Genomic DNA, 26096 nt, shown 5'->3' with positions numbered 1-26096 from the left:
GGTCGATTTTAATCTTGCGGTAGCGGGTGGCCCGCCAGATGTTGCGACCGGAGGTGAAGTCTTGATCTTGCCCTGGGGATCGCGCTCATCGCCGATCAGGATGATGTGCGATTCGGGGATGCCCACCTGCTTGGCGGCGGCCGTCGCGGCGGGCAGATGGGCTATCTGCGTCACCAGCGCCCTCGCGCCGGAGTTCTTCAGCTGGAAGGCCAGCTCCTCCACGGTATAGGCCGGGTTGGCGGGGGAGATCACGCCTCCAGCCCAGTGCGTTCCCCACATAACGACAGGCGTGTCGATGCTGTTGGGGGTGTACAAAGCAAGTACATCGCCCTTGCGCCAGTCATATGTGGCCTTCAAGCCCTTTCCAAACTCCACGCCCCCCCCCCCCCCACCCCCAAGAGCTAGTCGAAGCCCGTAGCAGGAATGACCCTCGAGATGCGAGACTCCACGGTGATTACACGCGTCTCTGGATCCACCAGCATTCGTCCATTGCCCACCAAAGTCATGTTCTCCAGCTCGCTCAAGGATGGGTCACCGCTGAAGAAAGAGTGCGCTCCCGCTTGGGATTGCTTAGTATGAATCCATCCACTCATGACATGGGAGAAGGAAAACTCACTGCTGAAGCCAAATGGTACGCTCTCCGAATCAGGCGCCTGGTTGAAAATTTTCATCACCGCCTCGTTGAGCTCAATGGTCCCCGTATATCCGAAACTAATTTCCTTGCCTTCATCCGTGCTGGACCTATGTCAGCTTCGACTGTTGGCCGATGCATCAGACGCGCTACGTACGTGGCAATGGCCTTCATGTTGATCCGGGCATGCTTCTGGTCTGGATCAATCTCGAGCCAGTCCGCACCGAAGACGACCTTGCCTTTGAACCGGGGCTCAAACCCCTCCACAGTTTCAATTGTACCAGTGGGGGTTTCCTTGACCTCTGTCAGTCACCATTGAGGCGCGACATATCCAGCTAGGGAAGTCTTACGAAATGGATCAGGTTCGAGCCACTCTGGCGAGGTCCTGAGGGCAGAAGAAGCAACAGTCAGTGTAGGTATTCCTCCATCTGGTGCATACTGCAACATACCAACCGGGTGAGCGGCGCCCGCATTAACCTTCCAGACAATGGCGGGCTGGAGGCTGGGAAAGTTGACAATCGGAGGACCCATTCTGGTCTGATATAGTTGCAAGACCGTCGACTGATCTATACAATTGCTTGGCCATGCATCGCCGACAGGAGGATGATGCTTTTATATCTCGCCCGTGCGGTATTCGCCTAAGACAGTGCTCCTGTGTATAGCAAAGAGCACCTCAGGTGGTTCGGCCCAGTGGTTCGGCCCGAACATGGGCGATACCCGTGCCCGTCGGCGTAACGGCCGAGGGTGAAAGGCAGTGATACTTCCAACCTCTGGTCTCCCCGGTGAAACACTCCCCCGCGTCCACGCAGATTCATTAGCCGCCCGTCATGGCTTGCCATGGGTAGTTTCGTTAACCTTTTTTCCATTGAACTTACTAGCATAACCTTAACGATCGCGGCAGCTAACGGCCCGTAACGTCGGCGAAGCCACCCGAACCAGCTCAGCATGCCCCCCGTTGTACGCCGTAAGCCGCCGCAGCGTAGCTGAAATTAAGGCGGCAAAACAGCACAATGGGCTGGTCCACTCATCCGCACATCCATTCGCCGTGCCAACTCTTGGAATATGGGGCCGTGATGATGTCGCGATATGGGAAGTTCCAGGAGCGACGATGTGATTCCATCGCCTCGAAATTCCGAAGGATCGGGATCCTCAGGGGTCAGATAGTATGGTGGCAAGCCCTCCTATCATGATACAGTCAGCCGAATCATGTCAGTGCAGAACTCCATCCATGCTCCCCTCGTCGCAGCAGGATGACCGACCCCGGGTCTTCAACGAGAACGCATCCCCCTCCAATTCGGCAGGCAAACTTTCGATCTCTCACGGCTGAGAAGCGCACTTCGACAGCAAGGAGTGAGATTGCCAAGCACCAAGCCCTCAGGCCTCTTTGTTTACGTCACATTCACGCCTTAGTGCTTACTCCCACTGATCTAGACCACTTCCTGGATGCAAAATACAGGAAACCAACACAGGATTCACGCACTAGAACGCATAAAACATCCATAACCGCAATAGTAAAATTCCATCCCGGCGGACGCTCTCTCAAAGCTTGCTAGATCGGATCGTACCAAGTATGCCGGGTATCTTGAACATACGCTGCATCCAGGTCAGAACGTCACCTTGCTGGGCCTGCTCTGGTACCTTGCAGACAGCTTGATTTCACCGCTTGAAAAGGCCTCTGCACCTCTCGTTGTGAGCACAAGACTCTACGATGCTGCCGGCGCAGGGATGTGCATCCTTTGGCTGGCACAAACAGGACATTAGATTAAGTTGAAACCCATTCCCAAGTGATCCGCCAATAGTGATGGCATACCACTGAGTGTTCGAATGGCTTCTGTATTCATCCATGCGGACAAGGTGGTGAGGATCCCAAGACGGCCCCACACGCAGAGTAGAGAATCACCGGACATGTCCGCCGGCGGTAGTTCTAGCGACAAATGGCTGGATTGGAGGCAAACGTCCACTTGGATGGACGGCCTCGCTTCCAGGTAATGTGTTTCAACGCATCATTGGTGAAGAAAAGAAGGTCCAGAGCATAGGTATATCCAGTAATCCGGCGCTTGGATGCATCGCGGCTCCACCGTGACCCCTGTAGGCTCACTGCATAAGTTTCAATTAAGGCGGCAAGTCAGCGGCGGAGTATGCCTCGACGCAACGGCTGCGAAGCGACATCGAGTCCGGCCGGGTATCTCCTGTACGTTAGTTGCACTAGCACAGTGATAAATGACCATGTCATTTCATGACAGGGGAACGCCCTGTCTCCAGGAAATTTGCTCCGTTTCAATCGTTTCCTATTCATCCCACCAGAACGGTTCCTTTGTTCTCTCAACACCATGACGGCTCCATCCCGACACATGGCATGTCGAACCTGTCGGGAACGCAAAGTCCGTTGCGATGGTGGACAGCCGTCGTGCGAGACATGTAAGCGGCATGGGGAGAAATGCGTCTATGTGCAGTCCGCTCGGCAAACGAAGAACGATCTCCTTGCCAAAATTGACAACCTGCAAGAGCGTCTAGGTGAGTAGATGCAATTACATGGCTCGAGGCTTATATACTCAGTTCTCGCTCTGCTAAGCACGATGCGAAACGGATCGCTTGCTAATTCTGGTAATGCAACTAGCCCGAGCGGAGGCAAAGCTGAACGACACATCAGCTGTATCATGTCCTGACCGCTATGGAGCACCGGTTATGCCCACGCCAGCCCTGTCGTCGATCGAGACTTCCCCGCCGCCTTCCTCGCACCTGAACAGACCCCCATCGGTTCTACCAACGCCGGTGACACCACTGGGGAATGTCTCGGGAGTCGAAGCAACCCTTCCTACGCCCGACGAACTGGCAGGGGTGATGAGCCCCTTGACCAGTGTGCTGGGTCCGAGTACAACGGAGGAGACACCACTATCGTTGCCCTGGTCCCTGGCCTTTCCCCCATTTCTGGGCGAACAAACCGTATCGGAACCCGGAAGGGTGACCGCCGATTCGGGGCAACTGGAGGGCCGTCCGCTCAGTCCATGTCTGCCCACCCTCCGTGCGATCCGCGCCTTGAATGGGCAGCAGCTGCAGCAGCAGACTCAGCGAGGCGGGTCGCAGTCCCCCGATGATGGTGGCATAATCCTTCGTGAACTCATCCGGTTCGTGTCAGCGACCTTCACAAACCAAGTCTACGTTGGTGGGATGACCACCGCCGTGGCCGAGTATCTGGCGTGGGCTCGGCGGACCCCGGACATCAACTACTCTCAGGTTCTGGAGATCCTCGAAGCCCGGTTGCGGGAAACAGCCACTCTCGCTAATACAAAATATTGGCTGGAGTTCCAGAATCTTCAGACGTCTTTGGGCAATCTTGACGCGTATAAATGGAAGCTGGGGGTGCTGGAGCATGAGTTACAAGCTGCAGAGGCTGACATCTCCACCTTTTTCGGTACAAATTATGACATCCATTCCGCACTAGAGCTCCAACGGCGTATGTGACTTTGATTTCCTAGATTTTGTACCTTTGGGAAGATCTGGCGTTATCCTGTATCTCTGTGTCTTGTCATCCTTCTGTTTGTCATCACCAGGTCAGAGTCCTATGGCGATTATCATGTGGATATATTATAAACCACGTCATGGTTGACACTTTCCAATACTGCTCATGATTGTACCATACCAAACTCAAGCGTCTCACTACTAGGTGTCATGCCAGTGTATTGACTTGACCGATTCGGGCCGAATCGCCCGAAGTGTTTGCTATCTCGTGAAGCCACTGCACACATCAGACTTTTTAGCTCGGTGTAACAGGTCTTCCACAACCCTTGAAGACCGAGACATCTTGTTTGCCGGTGCCATTCATTCCCAGATATAACATCTATAGGCAGCCCATCAAAGGTTCTCTTGTTGCCCACCGGTCTAGACCAACGCAATCAAGCCTACCATGATTCCGAATAAGGTGCAGAAGGTAGACGTCGCTATCATTGGTGCAGGTATGACGCTCCCTGGCGACTTCTCCATCCGTGGGGCCATGAATGCTAAGCTACAGAGCAGGGTGGTATGGGTTGGTGGCGGCCAGAACATATCTGCGCCTACGCCCTGCCGCCAACCTGGTCATTATTGACAGTGACAGCACGGTGGGGGGAGTTTGGAGCCGCGACCGAGTGTATCCTAACCTTGTCGCCCAAGTTAGACTCGGGGTGAGGGACTCCATTTCCTGCCATCCTTCAATGCTATGGCTAATTTTATCGGACAGCTATTCAACTATACCGATACCGCAATGCCTCCCAATGGCGGCAACCCAAAAGATGAGCGAGTCACTGGAGAAATGATCCATAACTATCTCCAGCAATACGCGGAAGATCATGATCTCTTACATCGAATTCGCTTCAACACCTTCGTTACCAACGCCTCGCGGGGAGAGGATGGATGGCGCCTGGCATTCAAAGACTCCACAGACGTTGTCATAACAGAAAAGCTCATCGTTTGCACCGGAGTCACGTCCATTCCTTGTATTCCTGAATACCCAGGCACCAAAAGTGCGACGATTCCCATCATCCACTCGCGGGATCTGGGAAGCTCGTACCCCATGCTGCAGAACCCGTCCTTGGAGCACGTCGCTGTGGTTGGCGCGGCGAAATCCGCCTACGACGCCGTCTACTTGCTTTTGTCCATGGGCAAGAAGGTCACTTGGATCATCCGGCGGGAGGGTGCGGGTCCGCTGGCGATATTGCCATTCAAGATTCTGGGAGTGATGAACTCAATCGCTGTCGCATCTACCCGCCTCATGACATACTTGACACCGTCTATCCTCAACACCAAGGGACCCATCTTCTGGGCGTTCCAGCGGAATCCTGTAGGGCGTTGGTGCGTCGGCAGATTCTGGGATGCACTAACCTACCTAAGTCACGCCCACGCTGGGTATTCAAACGGTGACCATGTTGCGATGCTCAGACCGGAAATCGATCGACAGAGGTAGGTTCTTTCAAGGCTTGAAGTGTTTATTTCGGCTCATTAACGCTTGACCCAGTGTTTTCTGGGCTAATTCCGGCCTGGGTGTCGTCACGCTCCCCGATTTCTGGCCAACACTGCACAATCCCAACCTGACCGTGCTCCGAGACGCGATTGACACGGTCAAGGGAGATAATCTCTCGCTGCAGTCCGGCCAGACGCTGAGGACGGACTGTCTCGTGCTGTGCACTGGTTGGGGAGATCACTTTGGTATGTTCGATGAGAAGACAAAGGCAGAACTCGGGCTTCCCCTCTCCTCGCCCGACGAGCCGGCTTCAAATACTGGTATCGACTGGAAAGAATACGACTCCATGGCCGAGAAACTTGTGGATCAACAACTGCCATTCCTTGCCGATCCGCCAAAGTTGAAATATACCCACCGGATTGGGACCCACCGCTACTGGAGGTTATATCGTCGCGCCATTCCCATCGAACTTGCGCAGAAAGGGGACCGGTCCATCGCCATCCTCGGGCAGATCCACACTGTACAGACGCCTCTCGTGTCCGAAGTGCAGTCGTTTTGGAGTATACTGTACCTTCTTGGGGAGCTAGACCTGCCGAGCGTAGACGAGATGGCCCGGGAAATCTCGTTGTGGAATGCTTGGACAAGGAAGAGGTACCTTACGCAAGGACACAAGTTCCCATACTCTCTGTACGAGTTCCTCCCGGTAAGTCACCGCCTTGCCTTTATTCTAATGTTCGGCAGAGTGCATTAATGATGGTTAGTATGTCGACGTTCTGTTTAAAGACCTGGGATTGAATAGCCGTCGGAAGTCAAACAAAGTGGCGGAGCTTTTGGAGCCTTACAAGCCAGAGGATTTCAATGGGTTCATTGATGAATACTTGGCAAGAAGGGGTGGCACCGGTTTCAGTTGTGCAAATTCCCGGGAAGCTTAATGTATAACAGTGAAAGGGCAGGTGCTGTAGTACTGAATTGACCATCACGATATATACACGCACTTTCGACTCTCCAAGTGATACTAAGCAATATCCAAATGAACAAAACATGCACTCTGGGCTAATCCGAATCCAATTCAGTGGTTTATTTCTTCCATTTGTAGTCATGTTCTGGATGAGATCATGCTTTCGAATGCCAGCTCTTGTAGGAAGTATCTGATCGTTGTATACACGGAACTGTGATGAATAAACTCTTATAGAGTCATTACAATACGTGTAACTACCACATGGTAGAGAATATAGGCCAATTTATTATCATTACTTCCTCGAATGCATCCTCTGTCAGGGAAATATATTTGTGCTTTGGGATCGAGTTTCTCAAGCCTACACAACGCACTTTACTACTGCATTCCATTGCCAAGGTCTCCTTGTACATAAAGGCAGCTTGATGAAGCGGAACCACCTGGTCTTGCAATGAAAATGATCCTTGCTGATAGACCCTGACTATTCCTCGCGTAGGGACCAGGTAAAGTGGTCCGCCTTGGCCATGGGTGACTTCTCGGTGGACTCGGGCCGAAGTGACAAGTATCACTGCATAGATTGCAGCACTACTGGCACACCATGTCCTAGCACGAATATTAATTACTGCGTATTTCCCCTTTCGTGGCACGTTAAGGTTCATGAAGAGTGCACAAGTGGCCGTGGGAAAGCGCCCGGTCATAGCCACTAAGGCCGTACTCGGGATTCTATTTCTTTCGGGCCGAGTTCTGGCCGAGTGCCTATTCTGCTCTCATACATGTCGTCGCTTTTGTTGGTGATGATTAGATGTATAAGGCCTCGGCCCGAAGTTGTCTGATTTCTCGCAGTGTAAAATCAACCAAGCTAATACTATATTGAGAGCTCCGCTGGATCCCAGAACCAAAATACACCCTAGCAACAGATAAGGCCCGACCTGCCCTGATACCGTCGCATTCCCTGGTCAGCCCTGAGCAGACATACTTATCACTGTGAGATGATTTCCAACTTTCGTGTTATCGTTGTAGGCGGCGGCGTGGCCGGACTGACGGCCTCCCATGCTCTCCAGAAAGCGGGAATCGACCATGTTGTGCTTGAGAGGTCAAAAGAGGTGGCTCCTCCAGTCGGGGCCAGCATCGCCATCTACCCGCATGGAGCACGCATTTTGTCCCAAATCGGGTGCCTTGAGGCGGCGATGGCGGCCTGTCGCCCCTGCGAGCGATTCATCACCAGGGGACCAGATGGGAAGCTCTGGATGAATAGTGGTTTCTTTGACAATGTGCGAGATAAGTAGGTCATTTCCTTCTGCCCGAGATCGTGGATGTACTTCGGCAGAGTCATGCTGACAGACTCGTAGCCACGGGCAGGACATTCTCCTCCTCGAACGGAGGGAATTTCTGCGAATCCTATACGACTGCCTCCCCGACAAGTCTCCCTTTAAACTTGGATGCAAAGTTCGCGATATCACTCAGGATAGCACCGGGGTCGAGGTGATCCTCGAGAACGGGGCTGTCGAACGAGGGGACATGGTGTTGGGCTGCGACGGCGTGCATAGCCTGGTGAGACAAAGAATGTGGGATCTTGCTAACCAGAAGATTCCCCGGATTATCACGGCTCAGGAGAAGACCTCGATGGTCACCAGGTGGAAGTGCCTGGTCGGAATGGGGCCTCCAGCACCGGCGCTAGGTGAAAGGGATATGACTGTGGTTCACGACGACGGATACTCGTTTCTGTTCCTCACGCAGCCGGACAAGCTGTTCTTCTTTGTATTCTTCCGGTTGGAACACGAGTTCTGCTGGCCAGAAAGGCGACAATACACCGATGCAGATGCCGAGACGTTGGGCTGCGACTATTGCTAGCCACCCGGTCTGTGAGACGCTCGTGTTTGGAGAGATTTGGCAGAAGCGGATCCGCGGCTCTTTGATTTCTCTCGAAGAGAGGACCTTGCAACACTGGTATCACGGGCGCATCGTATTGGCTGGGGATTCTGTCCATAAAGTGACGCCTAATATCGCTCTTGGGGGAAACTCGACGATGGAATCCGTGGTGGTGTTGTGCAATCATATTAAAGGGACACTGGCCGCCCACCACGGTGGCCGAGTCAGTCGGGCAACCCTAGGAAAAGTCTTTGGCCAATATCAGCGAGACCGGGAGGAGCGAATGCACGAGATCATGAATCTGTCTTCGCTGATCACGAGGCTCCAGGCATGGGATGGGATTGCGCCAAAACTCCTGGCCTGCTGGGTGCTGCCCTTCCAGGCCGATCACATACTGACAGATCAGCTGGGCGAACTGATCAGAAAAGCGCCAAAGTTGAATTATGTGGGCGTTGGTCGAGGATTCGCACGGGGCCGGTTGCAATGGGCGGACGACGAGGACAGTGGTTCCCTTGCCGGAGGTAAGAAGATGGCTTCCGATAGCAAGTTGACGGTGTGGCTGGCAGGCTGTCTGACGGCACTGTACGTGGTCTATAGTCTGTTCTTTTAGTTGTATATTCTTCCTCAGATGCAGAGCAGAAACTACACAATCACGATTTAGCTTGATAGCAGCCCGCCCTCACTCCCCCCTGGCCCCCCGATGGTAAACTCCAAGGAGGAAAGGTTTATGTAGTACTGACAATTTGCTGTCATAATATGCTTGCACAGGTCACTGTGAGGGGATCCCACAGAAGGCAACAAACTACAAGAAGAGCTTAACGTCTAAACTGAGTCAATTTCTTGATTCAAGGTCGATTTCGTCTACAACCACTATCGGTGGACGTCAACTACCCTAGTAGGAAAACTCCTGTCCAACCAGCCTCTCACTCAGCTGCCACAGTCTTTCGGCTTCAAAGCTGCTGGCGGCCCACGGTTTGACTGTATCCACCAGAGGATCGGCTACATGGCAGTCGAGCAAATAGGCCCCGTTGTTCGCTATTGAAACGTCAATGAATGTGACCACATGCGATTCTTACAGAAAACATACCCTTAAGACTTGGATCGAATGCCGCGTAGATGTGGGTTGCAGCACCCCTCTCGAGGGGTTTGATATCGAACTCCTTCCACCCTTCACGATTACCCAGAGACTTGTCGGCATTGCCTAGCGAGGGTCAGGACGAGGGTCAAGCTGAGCAGGGCATCAGTGAAGTTCTGGCTTACGTAGTTCATCAAACTGAACGTTCCAGTCCAAGTGATTTCCGAGATTGGTCCAGATGACTCCTGGATGGAGGCTGAATGCCTGGAGGTTATATTTCATCCCAAGCTTCTGTGCAAGAGAGATGGCAAACAGCATATTGGCCGTCTTGCTCTGGCCATACGCGTACCACCGGTTGTAGGTCTTTCCATCCTGCGCCGTCTTTGTTAGTATCTCGAGACTTTGCATGATCGTCTAACAGTCATTGGATGACCTACGTCAAAATTGTAGTCATCGAACCGGAATGGGTTCAACCGATGACCGTCACTACTGACAACAATGATCCTGGGGTCCTTTGCAGCTACGATCTTCTTCATGATCAGGTTGGTGAACAAGAACGGCCCCAAATGGTTTGTTGCCAGGTGGGACTCAAATCCGTCAGGGGAGAGCTTGTAATCCACCGCCATGATTCCTGCATTGTTGACAAGGACATCAATAACAGGAATGTCGTCCCAAGAGTTGACCTGCGCGGCTGCCTCGCGCACGCTTTTCAAGGAGCCCAGGTCCACCTGGAGCGTGCGGACCTTGACCGCAGGTTGGGCCTTGGTGATTTCTGCAGCCGTCTGGGCCAGCTTGTCGGCATTGCGAGCGGCCAGGATGAGCCAGGCAGGCTCGGCCTTGGAAATGGATTGGACGAAAAAGCCACCCAGGGAGCCGGAAGAGACTCCGGTAGTCAAAATGACCTTTCCTTTTATAAGGGAGGTGTAATCGGTAACGAGTTCATCAGTGGTGGTATGGGTATTGTAGGGGGGCGGCATGGTGGTGCTAGTGCTGACGGTGACAATAGATGCGACAATGATGATTGACGAGCGAGAGGGCCGTGGTTGAGCTGTTCCGGGAGAGCCGTATATACATCTGAGGTTTCTTTGTCCCTCGATTTGTAATCGGGCTGCCGCAGAAAGTAAAACCGTGGACAGGGCATGAATGCAGACAAAGAATGATGTCTTCGGACCGAATGGTCCGTCCGCCGATCTAGATGATTCGATGGAGAGCGACGATTTTGACTCGCCCAGGGTATACAGCCATGTGGATTAATCCAGACCGCTATCACCTCGCGTTGCTTTTAGGAAGTGTGCAGCGGTGATATATGTGGCTTGCTAAGCTGCATGACTAGTCTCGGCCAGGAATGCCGCCCCGCGGGTCCCCAGCGGGTCTGTCATTTTTGGCCCTTGAAGTATAGGTCGGTCTTTGCCTTGGGTTAGACTGTTTGTCCGGCGGCTGGGACATTCGAGTCCAGTCCAGCATTCGAGAAAGCAATAAGGCTCTTGGATAGCGGTATGGTGACCTGCGTGGCCTGTAGGGAAAGATGGGAGGGGTGAAGTTTCTAGAAGCTGCTGACAGGATACATCTGACACGAGTCATGAGGTATTTCCGCAATCGGTTAGCAAGGACTAGGGAACTCGAAGAATGTTAATGGGACCTGCTGGTGGCAGTTTACGGAGTACGACGTAGTGTTCCATTCCCAGTGGCTGGATGGTATTGGAGAAATCATCTGCTTGTCCCATACTACTAACAACCACAATCATGCCATGCAATATCTCCCTCCAGCCTAGCAGACCACATCCACTTCGGCCCGGATGGCCCGAACCTCTTGTCGCAAGGCCCAACGTCCCTATTCGGCTTACTCTTCTTTCTGGCTGGCCCCGCCGGACGGGATCAAGATTTCATCTCGGATCCAGTTCAATCCCAAGCATACACTCCCTGGTCCCGCGATCATTGTCCCGCCAATAATTCCCAACAGAACCTTTGGCCATGGCCATTGCCGATGCCACCCACGCGAAATGAGGACCGTCCGTAGCTGTAGCCAGGCAACAAGGATGCCCACCGTATACCCGAAAACTTGATCCCACAGGAAGAAGCTGCGGACTCCGTCTCCAACCGTCTGCGCCCGGGTGACAGAGACCGGCGGAATCAGCAGCGAAGCCGGATTGAACTCTCGGATGGCCTCCGGTGCCCAGAGGTTCGGGAACAGGATTGTGGAGAGGCTGATGCTCGTCAGCCCGATATGGGTGGTGAAACTAATCAAAAGCATTGTCGCGTTCAATATACACGTTGCAGTCCTCCTGAACGTATACTCTTCGTTCCAGATACTACCCTTGCCGACGGGTAGGACCATTTGCAGGACCCGCATGGCCAGATAGACAAGGACCGGGAAGATGTTCCATGCCACCAATGCTAATTGCTGAAAGTTGTTGGACACCAGGCCAGGGGAGGGTAGCGCCATAGCCACCGCGGGGAGTAGGTAGCCCAGGACTAGGCTAGGAAGGATCAGTATGACTTGGCGGGGCGGGGTGCTGGATTTGTTGCGTAAATGCTCGAATGAGATGTCGTCTGCGATCAATGGGCTGTTGGTGAGATACCAAAGAGCCCACAGTGGGCCGGTACAGGCGATAGCCGAGAGTTGGAACAACAGTAGCCACAGCATCGTCCTGCAGTGAGATCCAAGTGTCACCATGAGCTAGGATCGAAACGACCGAAACGCGGCGAAGAGAAGAGAAGCACCCACCGCATAGGACTGGTCCTTCCGGACTGGCCCCGCCTCAGACTATCCACATATACCCCTGTCAGCACACTCAGGTACTGCGCTAGGAAGTAAACGCCAATGGCCGAAGTGGCCGGATGCGATCCATCCACAGCTTCCCAGAAAAAGACAATCAGAATATCTAGGAGATAATCAATTGGCCAGTAGATGCCCGTAATGCACGTCCGGAGGAGAGAGTCGGTGCCAGGCAGGATGTACGATGTCGATCCGTGCAGAGCTGCAATTAGATGGAACAGTGTCCCATCGAGAACAGTTCGGCCCCAGGTGTGATACGTGCCCAGCACACTGAGCAGGTATAGAATGGGCGTCAGGCCACAGAAGGACGTTTGTGCCATCGTGATGGGTCACACGGTCTTGTACACGGGGCAATCAAGGCGAGATGCTATTTGATTTGATGCCATCAGCCCATTCCACTTGCCTATCCCGTATTTATGCCTTCAGCCCGGGTATGCTGAGGATGCTGTCTCGGTGTATACAACAACTCGGGCCGAACTCGCCGAACGACAATGATCTCCATCACCCAGCCGCAGGGGTATATAGATCTCGTGCTTCCATTTCAAGGGTAGACGCAGGTACCTGTCACTAATTTCTGCACGAAGCACGATAGGGCGGACATGCATATGCGACCAGGCACAATGACCACCCTCCTCTACACCTTGTGCTTCCTCCCCACCACCCTGGCGACCATCGGCGTGGGCCTCTCTCCCAGCGGCGTGACGGAGTTGTTCGGAAACTCTTTCGGCCAGCCCGGGGTGAATGCCACATACGACTACATCGTTGTCGGAGGCGGCACGGCAGGCAATGCTATTGCTGCACGGCTGGCCCTGGACCCAGCGAATTACTCGGTGGCAGTGGTCGAGGCAGGCTCGTTCTACGAAATCCTCAACTCCAATCGCACTCAGGTTCCCGGCTATGACTTTTATTCTGCTCTGGCCAACTTTGTGGGGGGCTCCTTCGAATCCCTGACCAATTTTGGGTTGCTTACAGCACCCCAAGGGGTAGGCCAACCGGCGACAGGGGTCCGTTTCCTGGCGTACTAATGGCGTGCAGGGTTATAATGGTCGCGAGATTATGTATGTTGCCGGCCAGACCTTTGGCGGGAGGTCAGTTGGAAAAGATAGCCCTAGCTTTGTATCACAGAGCAATAGACTGACGAGGCAACAGCTCCGCTTCAAACTACATGGGGTATGCGCGGGCCACCGTGGGCACGTTCGACCAATGGTCCAAGGTGGTCGACGATGACTTTTGGTCCTGGGACAACGTGTATCCTGCTTATAAGAAGAGCTGCAACTTCACTCCGCCCAACTATGACAAGATCGATCCGTCCTTCAACATTTCCTACGATCCATCTGCCTTCGAGAGCGCCGGAGGACCCCTGCAAGTATCGTACGGCAACTACCTCGGCCCCTACGGCCCGTACCTGGAAGAATCCCTCGACAAACTCGGCTTTGATCGGATTCCAGGACTGAGTAGTGGTCGGCTGATTGGTTACGCCACGATCACGGCCGCCATTGATCCAAGAGAAGCGACTCGCAGCAGCTCCGAAACCTCGTTTTTGCAGCTGGCAGCACAGAACTCGAAGATCAAGCTCTATCCACAGACATTGGGTTCTCGCGTTCTGTTCGATGAGAACAATCGGGCCACTGGAGTCGAGGTGCAGACAAACTCTTTGATGTCGAATTTCAAGTATCATCTCCGTGCCAACAAGGAGGTCATCGTGTCTGCTGGCACTGTAAGTATCCCACTCAGGAACTAGCTTTCTAGTGCTTCTGGTTGACGAATTCTCCGGTAGTGGCATTCTCCCCAAATTCTGCTACTCTCCGGAATTGGCCCATCGGAGACTCTGCAAAAATACAACATCCCGGTTGTGGTAGACCTGCCCGGAGTGGGTCAGGGAGCGAGGGTAGGGAAGGTTTCCCGGTGAGGATTGGGCAACGCTAATCGACTGGTCATGCTCTAGGATCAACCCTGGATGGCCCTATCGTACAAGGTCAATGTCACCACTGGTACGCAGGTGGCTGCGGGTAACCCCGAGGTCTCGGCGGCCCGTGTGGAAGAATATCTGTACAACCAGACAGGTCTGCTCTCAAGCATTGGAGGAGGTCAAGCACTAGGTCCGTGTTCTCATGCCTTCCAAGTTGTCCAGCCGGCATGGCGCTGATCTGACTATTTTGATATAGCATTTGAGAAATTCCCCGCCTCCTATCGCCAGGAATTCAGCCAGTCCACCCGGGATTTCCTCGACACCTTCCCCAGCGACTGGCCCGAGGTCAACTATCTCTCCTTGGAGTATGGCTCATACCCGTCTGACCTGGGGCCGAACGATAACTACCTCACCATTGGCTCGGCCCTGCTCACCACCTCTGCCCAGGGCAACCTGACCATCCAGAGTGCGGATATTGCTGATCCTCCGATTATCAGCCCCAACTGGCTTTTGGACCAGGGTGATCAGGAACAGGCGATTGCCGCTCTTCAGCGGATCCGAGAAATTGCTTTTAACAGTACGATTGTGGAGGAGGAATATCTACCAGGGCCCAATGTGACGACTCGTGCGGAGATCCTTGACTGGCTCAAGAACAATATGAGTCTGATTTACCACGCCACGTCATCGTGTAAGTCTCCTACTCTCCTATGCAAGCGCTAAACGGTCACTCATCCTTCTTTACAGGCAAGATGGGCGCTTCCAACGATACCACCGCCGTCGTGGACTCGCGCGCCCGAGTGCGTGGGGTGACTGGCCTGCGCGTCGTGGACGCTAGTGCTTTCCCATTCGTGCCTCCAGGATTTCCTATGGCCACTGTTTGTATGTGCTCCCCATTACAAAGACTAGCTCCGAGGGGATGATAACTAACAAGGGGGTTGGCAGACATGTTCGCCGAGAAGATTGCCGAGTCTATCCTCGACGGCCAATGATGGTGATAGGGAGCCTACATGTTCAAAGTGGTGCGTATTCGCTCAGGTGTAATGCGGATAGATGAGGCTAGACTTTAGCGGTTTGGTTTACATAGTGTCAGTGCTATTTGGTTGAGATTTAATATAATGCATTTCCTTGTCCATAACACACAGCCACATGGCACATTGCTTGTATCAAGTGCTGTGTTCCAACCTATAGAAATATATAGATACTGGAGAAGACAACATTCTTGCTCTCCAGAGGCAACATTCCAGATTGACTTACACTGCGCATCTGACAGGATGTGCATCTTATATATATGGGATGGTCAAAGTGGGATTGGCAGCAAAGCACCAAAAAACCAGGTCGTCAACTCCACCGTAAATCATATATCTTTGGATTTAATCACCAGCAGACCATCTACGCCAGCAGAGACACACAAGGTGAGGAAACCCTAGGTTTCTACATTCAAATCAACACATCCACCCCCCGTCCACTGGCAGCACCACCCCATTGACAAAACTACTCTGGTCACTAAGCAGAAACACAACCACTGCAGCCACTTCTCCAGCATCTCCCTTTCGGGCCAACGCCCCCGGATCTCCTGCCCCAAACAGTTCGGTGGTTCCGGCCGCGGCTTCAATCTGACTGATCATCGGGGTGGCAATTATTCCACTGACAGCGTGTCACAATCAGTGATTGCTCGCAGACCAATTCAACAGGAACGGAACACCAGGCTATTAACTTACGGAGCAATCGCATTGACGCGGATGGCCCGTTTCCCCTCCTCCTTGGCCGCCGTCCGTGTCCATCCCACCACCGCATGTTTACTCGCCACATAAGGGCCATTGTGTTCGACTCCTATGATTCCTGCTATACTCGCGGCGTTGACAATACTGCCTCCATGTCGTCCCCCCGCGCCGGTCTTCATGTGCGCCAACTCCGCTCTCAGGCAGTTGAATGTTCCCCGACAGTTGACATCGAGAACAAAGTCTGCTTCGAGGTCTGTCATATTGCGTATCGCCCCGACCTCCTGCCAAATGCTCTTTCCGAAGACACCCGCCAGATTGGCAGCTCCAGCTAGAGGTTGATTGAAGTGGGTGACGGTCTTCTGCACCCAGTGGTTGCAAGCCTGCGAGGACCGGACATCTAGAACGGTCGTCAGGACGGGGTCTACGGTGCTCGATACCTCACGGGGATAGAGTTGCCGAAGCTTGTCGGCCGCTTCTCCCAGCCGGGCCTCATTGATGTCAGCCAGCGAGAGAAGCGCGCCCTGTTGCGCGAGAAGTCGGGCGGTTGCCAGGCCGATGCCTGAGGCAGCACCCGTGATGGCGATGACCTTTCCGCTCAAGTCAGACATGATCAATGCAATAACGTTGACTGTGAGATGCTCCAAGCTACTAGTAGGACGTAGACTACCGTCCAGGTATGAATATAATTACTTCCAATCTAGACTACATTCGGGGCTCTCGGCCCGAATCGGCACGAGGGGAGAAGTGATGATGGGAATCGCCACTTGACATTTCGTCTTGCTCACTAACTAGCCGATTACTACGTACGAAGCACCATATCGACCCCCCCGAACCGACAAAATCATGCCCAATGGGCATGCGCCTTCCTGAGGCGCCCCAGGTGTTTTTCTCTGATGACCAGTGCCAGTGAGACGGTGGCCCCCGGCCCGATCACTACGCTCCCCAGTGTCAATGCGAGGCCCACCTTGATCGTCCAAAGTCCACAAGGCTTTTTAAACGCGTGGTGGAGAAGAACACCAACCCAAGAGACACTGGATAGACTGATGATGATCAGGTCCCACTGCAGAAACAGCCAGGGGCCTCGGATCAAGATTTCATCCGAGACGCCAGATGGCCCGTAGCGACCAGAGGGAACGTACATGTGCCACAGGCTGAGTTGGGGATCCAATAACACCGTGATCATGGTGTAAACGTGCCCGCACACTGATGACATTGCCGCGAGCAAATACGCACCGCGTACCCAGCAAGAGACCTGGTCCTGTGGGGAAGATCCCCTCCCTTCGGTCCGCAAGAGACGGCCGAGCCCGAACACCAGCGCCGATTGAGTCAATGAGACCCAGAGGGGGTCCGGTTGCCATGCAGCTAGAATACGCTGGTGGTCACCGGCCGACCGAGCCGCCGCGCCGGTCCATGTCGGCAGCATTCCAATCACTGCGGGGAGGAAAGCCCCGAGCAGAAAGCCAAACGGGATGACCCTGGCGCCTCGCAGGTCGACAGCGCTTGTAGCGGCTCGTGGTGCTGTCAGCAGCCATGACAGATGCAGGGCGTAATACAGTGGCAAAGCAATGGCGGCCCCAAATCCCTGCCAGAGTAAACCGAAAATGACTGGCCTGGCGTCCTTTGTTAGTACTATCTACAACCGGTGACGGCAGGATGGCAGATGGAGACACTCACCAAGCAACCCATCTGGGTTTCGCGGACTGGCGGAAGCTTTCCACGTACAACCAAACGAACGCGGATTGCAACGTGGAATACGCATCAAGCAAAAAGAGCTGATAGCCGGGGACCGAGCCGTTGGTACCATAGAAGAAAAACGCAACGAGAAGGGCGATGGGAACGTCTATCAGCTGAATTCCCGTGTATCTCGTCCGTAACGGAGTCCCGTCGGCCAACCGGGCATGATACACGGCAAGAACGAGGGCCTTGACGGTGCCATTCCAGGCACTGAGGCCCCAGAGGAGAAGAGTGGCCATGAGAGCAAGACCGTGGAAAAAGAATCGAAGCAGTGGAAGATTCATCGTGATTGTCCGGTGTTCTGGAAGTTGCACGCGTTCTCTACTGGGAAGATGCACCTCCTCCTGACGGCTCTCCGTCTCTTCTATTGAAGGCACGTAGCTCACCACTGCCTCTACGATTGGTGGACTCAACGGGCCGTGGGGGCCGTTTCATCAGGCGAGGACTCACCTGCGATCCAGAATCTCGGCCAATGTAGCCCGAAGATTGCGTTGAAGACGGTCAGCCGGGCTAGGATGATGTTGCTCATCGCCGGTCTGGGATCTTCTCGGCGCTTTCTCTCTGTCACTGCCACCGACACGAACTAAGTCTCCCGAGGGGATTCTAATAGATGTCTTTATATCAGCTCTTCTATCCCACCACCGTCACAGGCAACGGCTCTCCAAAAGACCATCTTCATACCACCATCTCAAGCCAATCACCCTTGTCTGCCATCTGGCCCACTACCGTCCACCATGCCTCACCGCACATATAGCCCGCCAGGGGATGATCCCATGCTGGAGCCAATTGCCATCTGTGGCATGGGTAAGCACCGCGTGGTCTCACTCCATCGTTGTCCAACCAGCTGACTACTACCAGCATGTCGTCTGCCGGGAGGTGTGGATTCTCCCTCCTCGTTCTGGGAGATGCTCGTGAAAAAGCAGTCTGGACAGACACCGCGAGTTCCCGAATCCCGTTTCAATATCGATGCCTATTACCACTCCAACTTGGAGCGTCCCGGGTCGTTCAATGTGCCCGGCGGATACTTCTTGGACGGCCGCCCCGAAGACTTTGATCCTACCGCGTTTAACATGACTCCTATCGAGGCCCAATGGCTGGATCCCCAGCAACGCAAGATCCTCGAGGTCGCCTACGAATGCCTGGAAAACGCCGGACTCCCACTGGAGTCAGTGGCAGGTTCCAACACTGCTGTTTTTGTGGGATCGTTCACGTCGGATTACCGTATGTGCTCCCATCTCTTCCTTCTTTCATGAACACCACCCACTCGTCTCCAGGGTACTGATATCTTGTCAGAACAAATGTCGATCCGAGACCCGGACTTTCGCCACAACTACGCCGCCACGGGCGTCGACCCAGGCATCATCAGCAACAGGGTCGGCAACATCTTCAATCTTAAGGGGCCCAGCTTTACTATCAACACCGCCTGCTCGTCGTCGATCTACGCCATCCACAACGCGTGCAATGCCCTTCGCGCACGCGACTGTGATGCTGCCCTGGTTGGTGGAGTCAATCTAATCATCACCGTGGACCAGCACATGAACACGGCTAAACTTGGGATTTTATCTCCGACCTCGACCTGCCACACTTTTGACGCGGCAGCCGATGGTTATGGTCGCGCTGAAGGTGCTGGAGCCCTGTACTTGAAACGTCTCCGGGATGCAATTCGGGATGGGGATCCCGTACGAGGAGTGATTCGAGCAAGTGCAGTCAACACGTGCGTGGTCATCTTCCTCTTTACTCCGAAATTCAAGGTCTAATAGTGCCACCTACAGGAATGGAAAAGTTGAGGGCATGGGTATCACCCACCCCAGCGGCAAGGGCCAGGAGACTGTTGTCCGTATGGCATACGAGAAGGCAGGGCTGGACCCGAATGGCACTGCCTATGCCGAACTGCATGGAACCGGCACTCCCGTCGGCGATCCAATTGAAGTCCGAGCCATTGCTAGTGCGATGAACGACACCCGCTCATCGAAGAAGCCGCTGCTCTTGGGTGCTGTATGTTCCCTCTTGTCGGCACATCTCGGACGTCGTGCATTAACATCAATCCACAGGTCAAACCGAATATCGGGCACAGCGAGGCCGCCAGTGGTATCTTTGCCGTCATGAAAGCCGCCCTGATGACGGAAGCTGGGGTAATTCCTGGCGTTGCTCACTTCCAACGGTTGAACCCAGCCAGTACGTGAACGTCCATATAAGTTATTTCCCTATTCATTTGGCTTACCTAGAATGAACAGTCCATGAAAAGGAGTGGAACGTCAAGGTAAATGTTGATACCGCCCCATGGCCACAGGATTTCGACGCCAGACGAGCCAGTGTCTCCTCATTTGGTTATGGAGGCACCAACGGTCATGTCATTATCGAGTCAGTCGAGTCTCTCTACTCCTGGTACCAACATGCCCGCTCCAAGCGCGATGCACCCTATACTCGCTCATATGATCGGCCATTCCTGCTTTGCTTTTCGGCTCATGATAAGGTAACGCTCGCGCGGAATATCGCGGCTATCAACAAAGTGTCCGGAGATTACTACGTGATGGATCTGGCATACACCCTCAATCTGAACCGGACCCGATGGGGTCATCGGGCATTTGCCATTGCTCGGGATGCTCAAAGCTCTGCAGCGTTTGATCAATCGGCAGTACAGTCCGGTGTGGCCACCCCCGTAGCCCCCAGAGTTGGCTTCCTCTTCACCGGCCAAGGCGTAAGTACTTGCGTGCCGAACCAGCCATGTGAGGAACCGCTAACAGTCCCGGGTAGGCTCAATGGGCAGGAATGGGACAGATAGCAGCGAAGACATTTCCATCCTTTCTTCGGACTATGCAGAAGCTCGACCATATCCTGGCCCGCCTGAACCCGCCTCCTTCGTTCCGTCTCGTCGATCTCCTTCAAGGTCCTATCGAGACCGTGTCACGCACAATCAACGAGGCCGAAGTTACCCAGCCTCTTTGCACTGCTGTCCAGATTGCGCTTGTGGACCTTCTCTCCGAATGGGGTGCGACCCCCTCCGTCAGCGTGGGGCACTCCTCTGGGGAGATCGCGGCGGCGTATGCTGCTGGTCTGCTATCAGCTCCTGAAGCTCTGCTGGCTGCCTACTGCCGAGGTCGTGCTGTCCGGGAGAATTCCGGCCAAGGGTCGATGCTAGCGGTCGGACTAGGAGTGGATGCCGTTGGGGAGTATCTGGCTCCTTATACGCCGGAACAGCTGTGCGTCGCCTGTGAGAACTCTCCCAGCAGTGTCACCCTCAGCGGAATGCCCGAGTATATCCGCGAGGTCAAGGAAAAGCTGGACGACGCAAAGGTTTTTGCGCGCGAGCTCAAAACCGGACGTGCCTATCACTCACCCCATATGGTGGCAGTGGGTGCCGCGTACGATGTCCTGTTGGCGCGCGCTTATAACACGCTCAGTAATCATGACCTGCGCTGGCGCCGTCCCCGCTCAGCCATGGTCTCTTCTGTGACGGGCCAGGTGGTAGACACGGCGATCGACTCGCTTCCTACTTCGTACTGGAGCGACAACCTGCGTTCACGAGTCCTTTTCGACACCGCTATCCGCATTCTGGGAACAGACCCGTCCTTCCAGGAGGTCAAATGCCTCGTTGAAGTCGGGCCCCATTCGGCACTAGCTGGCCCATTCAAGCAGATTTGTCTCTCAAACAAATTTGACCAACTGCGTTATATTCCGTCGCTGGTGCGTGGTAAGGACGACGCCGATCAGCTCCTGTCTGTGGCAGGCTCACTCTTTGTCGCCGATTATCCCGTGGATTTGGAGGCCGTGAATGCGGTCGAGGAGAGCAAGACGGACCTGAGATTCCGCAAGCCCAAGTCGCACCGTCTTCTCGTAGATCTGCCCCCATACCAGTGGAACTACGAGAAGCGCTACTGGGCCGAACCCCGAGCAAGTGGAGAACAGCGCTCTCTCGTTCAGCCTCGTCATGATCTGTTGGGCCGCCAGGTCACCGGCCTGTCGACTAAGTCGCGGGTATGGCGGAATGTTCTCCGGCATCGCGACTTGCCATGGCTCAAGGACCACGCAGTAAGCTCCCCCTTCGTCTTGGATGCGCTATGATATCTCGTGTCACTGACGTGATTGTGCCAGTTGGGCGGTGCTGCTATCTTCCCAGCAGCGGGCCACATGTCGCTGGCAATCGAAGCTCTGCGCCAGGTGGCTGACGCGGAACAATGGCCGGTTGGACAGGTTCTTCTGCGCGATGTCAATATCAGTACGGCGCTCGTCGTGCCGGAAACCGACGCTGGTGTCGAGATTATCCTGCGCCTAGACGCGCTAGCGGACGAGCAACTGGGTGTAGATAACACCACTCCCTGGTATGCGTTTTCCGTCGAGTCGCTCTCCGAGGGGAAGTGGGTTTCACACTGCCGAGGCAAAATTTCTTCTGGCCCTGAGAATCCTGAGAAGGGTCAGTGTGACCACCCCGTAGACCCGTCCCGACTGACCCAGCGGGTCCCGAGCAAACGTTGGTACGAAGCTTTCCGCCGCGTCGGCTTCTACTACGGTCCGGCTTTCCAACAGCTGGGACAAGTCCGGACGGATCGCCGATACCAGCAGGCTGAGGCCGAAGTGCGGGTCCGGGATCACTCCGATGTTGTGCAGGATGAATCGCGGTACGTGATCCATCCTGCCACTATCGACGCCTGCCTTCAGCTTATCATTGTCTCCATCCACCATGGTAAACACAAGGAGATGCCCTGGGGAGTCGTACCCATTCATCTGGAGGAAGTGACGCTGCGGTTCCCGAGCACCGGGGAAGAAGGGTCCATGGGCAAGGCTGTGGCCTGGACCGACAGGTGTGAGGGTCGCTACTTCAACACACACACACAACTGATGGGACAGAACGGCCGAGTCTTGGTAGATGTCAAGAGCCTACGCTGCGTAGCCTACGAGGCGGCCGTTCCGGCGGATGCGGCCAGCAAAGCGCTCGATCCAGCTCCATTTGCAACTGTTTCCTGGAAGCCTGATGTTCTTCGGTTGGTTGAATCGTCCCATCCTGCCCTGTGGCCAAAGGGAACATCCGAGACGCAGGTGCTCGTGTCAATCGTTCAGATGATCCATCATCGGCATCCACTGGCGACCGTCCTGCTCTGCGGCCAGCATAGTCGAGAAGTGATGGAGACTGTCTCGTCTGCCCTCCCAAAGGCCTGCAACATCCGCGCTGCCGGGCCTGATGATCTTGAGAACGATGAGATTTCGAGTGCCGCAGTTGCCGGGTCCGTGGACTTGGTGGTGGTGGATGAAACTGTCTCGGGTAAACCTGAGGTGGTTCTGGGACTTGCCAGGGGCAGCCGATGGGTGATTGAGACCCGGCTGGATGAGAAATCTCCTCTGAATGGCGTCGCAAATGAAACTGCTCTGTATCCGGTGGTTGAGGTTCCAGCTGTGGGCGACCACAGGGAAACCCGTCTTGTCCGGCTTCTCGCCCGAGACCACGCCAGATTGGCCGACGGGATTCACGATGAACAGCTGAGCATCATGATTCTGCATGACCGCAGTCTGACTGTGGACCAGCATCTCGTCACCTATTTGTCCAGCAAGGGACACACTGTCAAGAGCACGACACTGGGCCAGTTCGATTTGCCAGAGAACCAAGAAAATGCAGTCGCTATTATTGATGACCGCGATGGTTCTCTGCTCAGCCGTCTCAGTGACGATTCCTTTGAAAGTCTGAAGTCTCTTGTCCGGGCAAATCTACCCATGGTCTGGTTAACCCAAGGCGTCCGGCAAGGGGCTTGCGTTTTCGGGGGCATGGTCCAGGGGTTCTTGCGTGTCATCCGGTCAGAGAACGCCTCCGCAATGATTGTGCAGTTGGACGTCGACGAGGAGGAACAGCCGACAGATGTGGCAGAGGCCCTCCTGGGAGCGTTGTGGGACGCCCCGACTAAGGATTCGGGCAAAGATACTGAGTTCTGGCTGCACAAAGGGGTAATTCATATTGCTCGTGTTGTCCCCAACCACCCATTGAACAGAGAATGGGCGTCTCATACTTCTCCTACGTCTCACTCCCCGGATATCAAGCCCCTACCGGACGGAGTCCGTCTCAAACCCTCTGTCGTAGACAGGCAACTGACCTTGACGTACGACGGGGCCGAAGCATCATGTTCCCTTGGGTCAGACGAGATTGAAATTCAAATCCTTGCATCTGAGCTGCAGTCCACTCCCAACACCCCGGCAGTTGTGTATGGACGTGTGCTCCGTCGTGGCTCTTCGGTCCCTGTCGATGTTGCGGCTGGCGACCAAGTGATTGCCTTGACGACGGAAACATTCACCACTGTCGTACGGACTGCCTCGTACATCCGCTACGATTCCTCCGCTGGTAGTGACATGACGACGATCCTGGCCGGTGTCGCAGCGCTTTCCAAGGTGGTCAACATGTGCATCACCACGGCCACCGTCAGCAGCAGTGACCGAATTCTCGCACTGCCCGGCCCGAAATCCACACTGTATGCACTTGTCCGGTTAGGCCAGGCCATGGGGTGGAAAGTCAGCCTTGTCACGCGTTCCACTGAAGAGCAACAGGAATTCTCCCGTGAATTCAACATTGACAGCGGCAGTGTCCTTCTTACTGACGAGATTCGTACCCACATGCGTGAAAAGAACTGCAGATGGGTCATCCTTGCTCACGAATTTTCTCCCCTGAGCCAGGAATTGTGGAGGCAGCTCCCAGCACGCAGCGTCTTCGTCTTGAATGACACATTGCTGGAATCTGCACTAGACCCGTTGCCGTTCTCCCGTGGTGCATTGTTCGTACCAACTAGTGTAGCCACTTTGCAGCCCGCAGCCGCATCTGGCATCCTCGAGCACGCGCTTCATCTCGTCCAAAAATACCCCAACCTGGCCAGCAACGTTGCATGCGTGCACGACATCGGCGAATTCTGTCAGTCCAACAACGTTCTTCGCGAAATTCCGGCCACTAAGATCGGTGTGGCCACGTACCGCTACCGTGAGAGCCTTGTACGAGTAAGTCTGCAGTTCGTCCATTGATTGGATCTAGACTAGCTGCTGATAATCGAATCTCGCATAGGTCATTCCCCAGCCTCCACGCCTGACCTTCTCCCCTGATGCCAGCTACCTTCTGGTTGGGTGTCTCGGTGGTCTGGGCCGTAGTCTGACTCGCTTCATGATGGAACGCGGTGCGCGACACTTTGCCTTTGTTTCGCGAACCGGTACCGACAAACCAGAGGCAGCCCATGTAGTTGATCTTCTCACTTCCGCTGGTGCGTCTGTCAGGGTTTTCCGTGCGGATGCCGCATCTCAATCCGATATGGTCCGCATCGTTCAGGAGGTCAACGCCCAGCGCCCCATCCGTGGTGTTGTCCATGCCGCAATGGTCCTCCGGGATGGGGTTTTTGAGCAGATGGATTGTCGCAGATTCCAGGCTGCAGTGGATCCCAAGGTCCAGGGCGCAGTGAGCCTCTCCCGAGCGCTACAAGGTGTGGATCTCGACTTCTTTGTCATGACCAGCTCCATCTCGGCGACATTGGGCAATCCCGGTCAGAGCAACTATAGCGCGGCGAACAGCTTTCTGGATACCTTGGCATGGCAACAACGGTTGAACCACTGGCCGGGTGTGTCCTTGGTGCTTCCCATGGTGCTAGACGTGGGAGTGGTGTCCGAAAATGCCGCCATCGAGACCTTGTTGCTCCGCAAGGGGATGTACGGCGTCGACGAACAGGAGATGCTGCGCGGCTTCGAGGTCGCCATGTCCCGCGCCTTGGCTCCGGCACCATCACTGGAAGAGGTTGGTGATACGCAGATTGTTCTGGGTCTGGAACCTGCAGAATTGGCCAAGGCAGTGCACTCAGACCAGACCGTCGACGCCTACTGGTACCAGGATGCCCGCTTCGTCCACCTTCGAACCGAGGTGGAGCGCATTGGTCAGACCACGTCCTCGACCTCGTCTCGGTCTGGTGGGCTCCAGAGCCTTCTTGCGGGGGCTGTGGGCGCCTCGGGACGCGACGACATTCTGACGATCATCGCTCAATACATCGCCCAGCGTGTCAGCAGTATCTTGCTGATTTCCGCCGAAGACTTTGATCTGGACGGTCCCTCCATCGCGAGTTACGGCCTCGACAGTATGATCGGTGCGGAGATGAAGAATTGGCTATTTAAGGAATTTGGACTTGAGTTTTCCTTCCAGAAATTGTTATCATCGTCTTTGACGTTCAAAGCATTGGCGGAGGCGGTGGCCACACATCTCGGTGTCGTTCCTGTGGCTGATTAGGAAGACAGAAGGCTTTTGTGTACGTGTTTCCTTATTTGAGAAGGCAGGGATCACGTGCTAGAGCAACGTCGGGGTGGTGAAAAGGGCAGCAATATGAGGAATTCCCGTGTAACAAACGGCCTGCTGAATTAAGTTCTTGCTCGTCCGTCGTAATATATCTGTACACTTGATACTCATGTTTCATCTATTCCCTTAAGTTCCCCATATGCCCGAGCGTAGGTTCCGCGGATATATATTCCGTACGTCACACGCAGGAGCTC

General features: G+C 54.5%; 9 protein-coding genes across 9 annotated transcripts; 5 read left to right on the top strand and 4 right to left on the bottom strand.

The window, feature by feature from the left end:
• Positions 1-401: 401 nt before the first annotated feature.
• ATEG_01902 (DUF3237 domain-containing protein) lies at positions 402-1162 on the bottom strand (the record flags this gene model as incomplete). Its single annotated transcript, XM_001211080.1, has 4 exons — positions 402-741; positions 789-925; positions 982-1016; positions 1081-1162. The coding sequence occupies 4 exons, from the start codon at positions 1160-1162 to the stop codon at positions 402-404; spliced, it is 594 nt and encodes a 197-aa protein (XP_001211080.1).
• A 1799-nt stretch (positions 1163-2961) lies between these two features.
• Positions 2962-4093, top strand: ATEG_01901 (Zn(II)2Cys6 transcription factor domain-containing protein; the record flags this gene model as incomplete). Its single annotated transcript, XM_001211079.1, has 2 exons — positions 2962-3145; positions 3249-4093. 2 exons carry the CDS (start codon positions 2962-2964, stop codon positions 4091-4093), a joined length of 1029 nt encoding a protein of 342 aa, XP_001211079.1.
• A 778-nt stretch (positions 4094-4871) lies between these two features.
• On the top strand, positions 4872-6499 carry ATEG_01900 (uncharacterized protein; the record flags this gene model as incomplete). Its single annotated transcript, XM_001211078.1, has 4 exons — positions 4872-5458; positions 5498-5566; positions 5622-6270; positions 6329-6499. The coding sequence occupies 4 exons, from the start codon at positions 4872-4874 to the stop codon at positions 6497-6499; spliced, it is 1476 nt and encodes a 491-aa protein (XP_001211078.1).
• A 1210-nt stretch (positions 6500-7709) lies between these two features.
• On the top strand, positions 7710-8373 carry ATEG_01899 (FAD-dependent oxidoreductase; the record flags this gene model as incomplete). The annotated part of the gene is made up of 2 exons (XM_001211077.1): positions 7710-7804; positions 7872-8373. 2 exons carry the CDS (start codon positions 7710-7712, stop codon positions 8371-8373), a joined length of 597 nt encoding a protein of 198 aa, XP_001211077.1.
• A 910-nt stretch (positions 8374-9283) lies between these two features.
• On the bottom strand, positions 9284-10443 carry ATEG_01898 (putative short-chain dehydrogenase; the record flags this gene model as incomplete). Its single annotated transcript, XM_001211076.1, has 4 exons — positions 9284-9426; positions 9479-9592; positions 9652-9838; positions 9904-10443. The coding sequence occupies 4 exons, from the start codon at positions 10441-10443 to the stop codon at positions 9284-9286; spliced, it is 984 nt and encodes a 327-aa protein (XP_001211076.1).
• Positions 10444-11306: 863 nt separating this feature from the next.
• Positions 11307-12562, bottom strand: ATEG_01897 (uncharacterized protein; the record flags this gene model as incomplete). Its single annotated transcript, XM_001211075.1, has 2 exons — positions 11307-12114; positions 12192-12562. 2 exons carry the CDS (start codon positions 12560-12562, stop codon positions 11307-11309), a joined length of 1179 nt encoding a protein of 392 aa, XP_001211075.1.
• A 300-nt stretch (positions 12563-12862) lies between these two features.
• On the top strand, positions 12863-15140 carry ATEG_01896 (GMC family oxidoreductase; the record flags this gene model as incomplete). The annotated part of the gene is made up of 7 exons (XM_001211074.1): positions 12863-13225; positions 13278-13300; positions 13392-13959; positions 14188-14341; positions 14408-14839; positions 14896-15030; positions 15094-15140. 7 exons carry the CDS (start codon positions 12863-12865, stop codon positions 15138-15140), a joined length of 1722 nt encoding a protein of 573 aa, XP_001211074.1.
• A 725-nt stretch (positions 15141-15865) lies between these two features.
• On the bottom strand, positions 15866-17890 carry ATEG_01895 (SDR family NAD(P)-dependent oxidoreductase; the record flags this gene model as incomplete). The annotated part of the gene is made up of 4 exons (XM_001211073.1): positions 15866-16535; positions 16680-16805; positions 17012-17482; positions 17547-17890. 4 exons carry the CDS (start codon positions 17888-17890, stop codon positions 15866-15868), a joined length of 1611 nt encoding a protein of 536 aa, XP_001211073.1.
• A 516-nt stretch (positions 17891-18406) lies between these two features.
• On the top strand, positions 18407-25836 carry ATEG_01894 (uncharacterized protein; the record flags this gene model as incomplete). The annotated part of the gene is made up of 9 exons (XM_001211072.1): positions 18407-18410; positions 18465-18827; positions 18900-19320; positions 19379-19601; positions 19658-19781; positions 19841-20304; positions 20361-21635; positions 21699-24572; positions 24637-25836. The coding sequence occupies 9 exons, from the start codon at positions 18407-18409 to the stop codon at positions 25834-25836; spliced, it is 6948 nt and encodes a 2315-aa protein (XP_001211072.1).
• Between the last annotated feature and the right edge of the window lie 260 nt (positions 25837-26096).

Source organism: Aspergillus terreus, genomic scaffold (genome assembly GCF_000149615.1).
Source record: "Aspergillus terreus NIH2624 scaffold_3 genomic scaffold, whole genome shotgun sequence".
NCBI classification, from domain to species: Eukaryota; Fungi; Ascomycota; class Eurotiomycetes; order Eurotiales; family Aspergillaceae; genus Aspergillus; species Aspergillus terreus.
The sequence above is the reverse complement of the archived record's forward strand: the minus strand, read 5'-3'. Positions and strand labels throughout refer to the sequence as shown.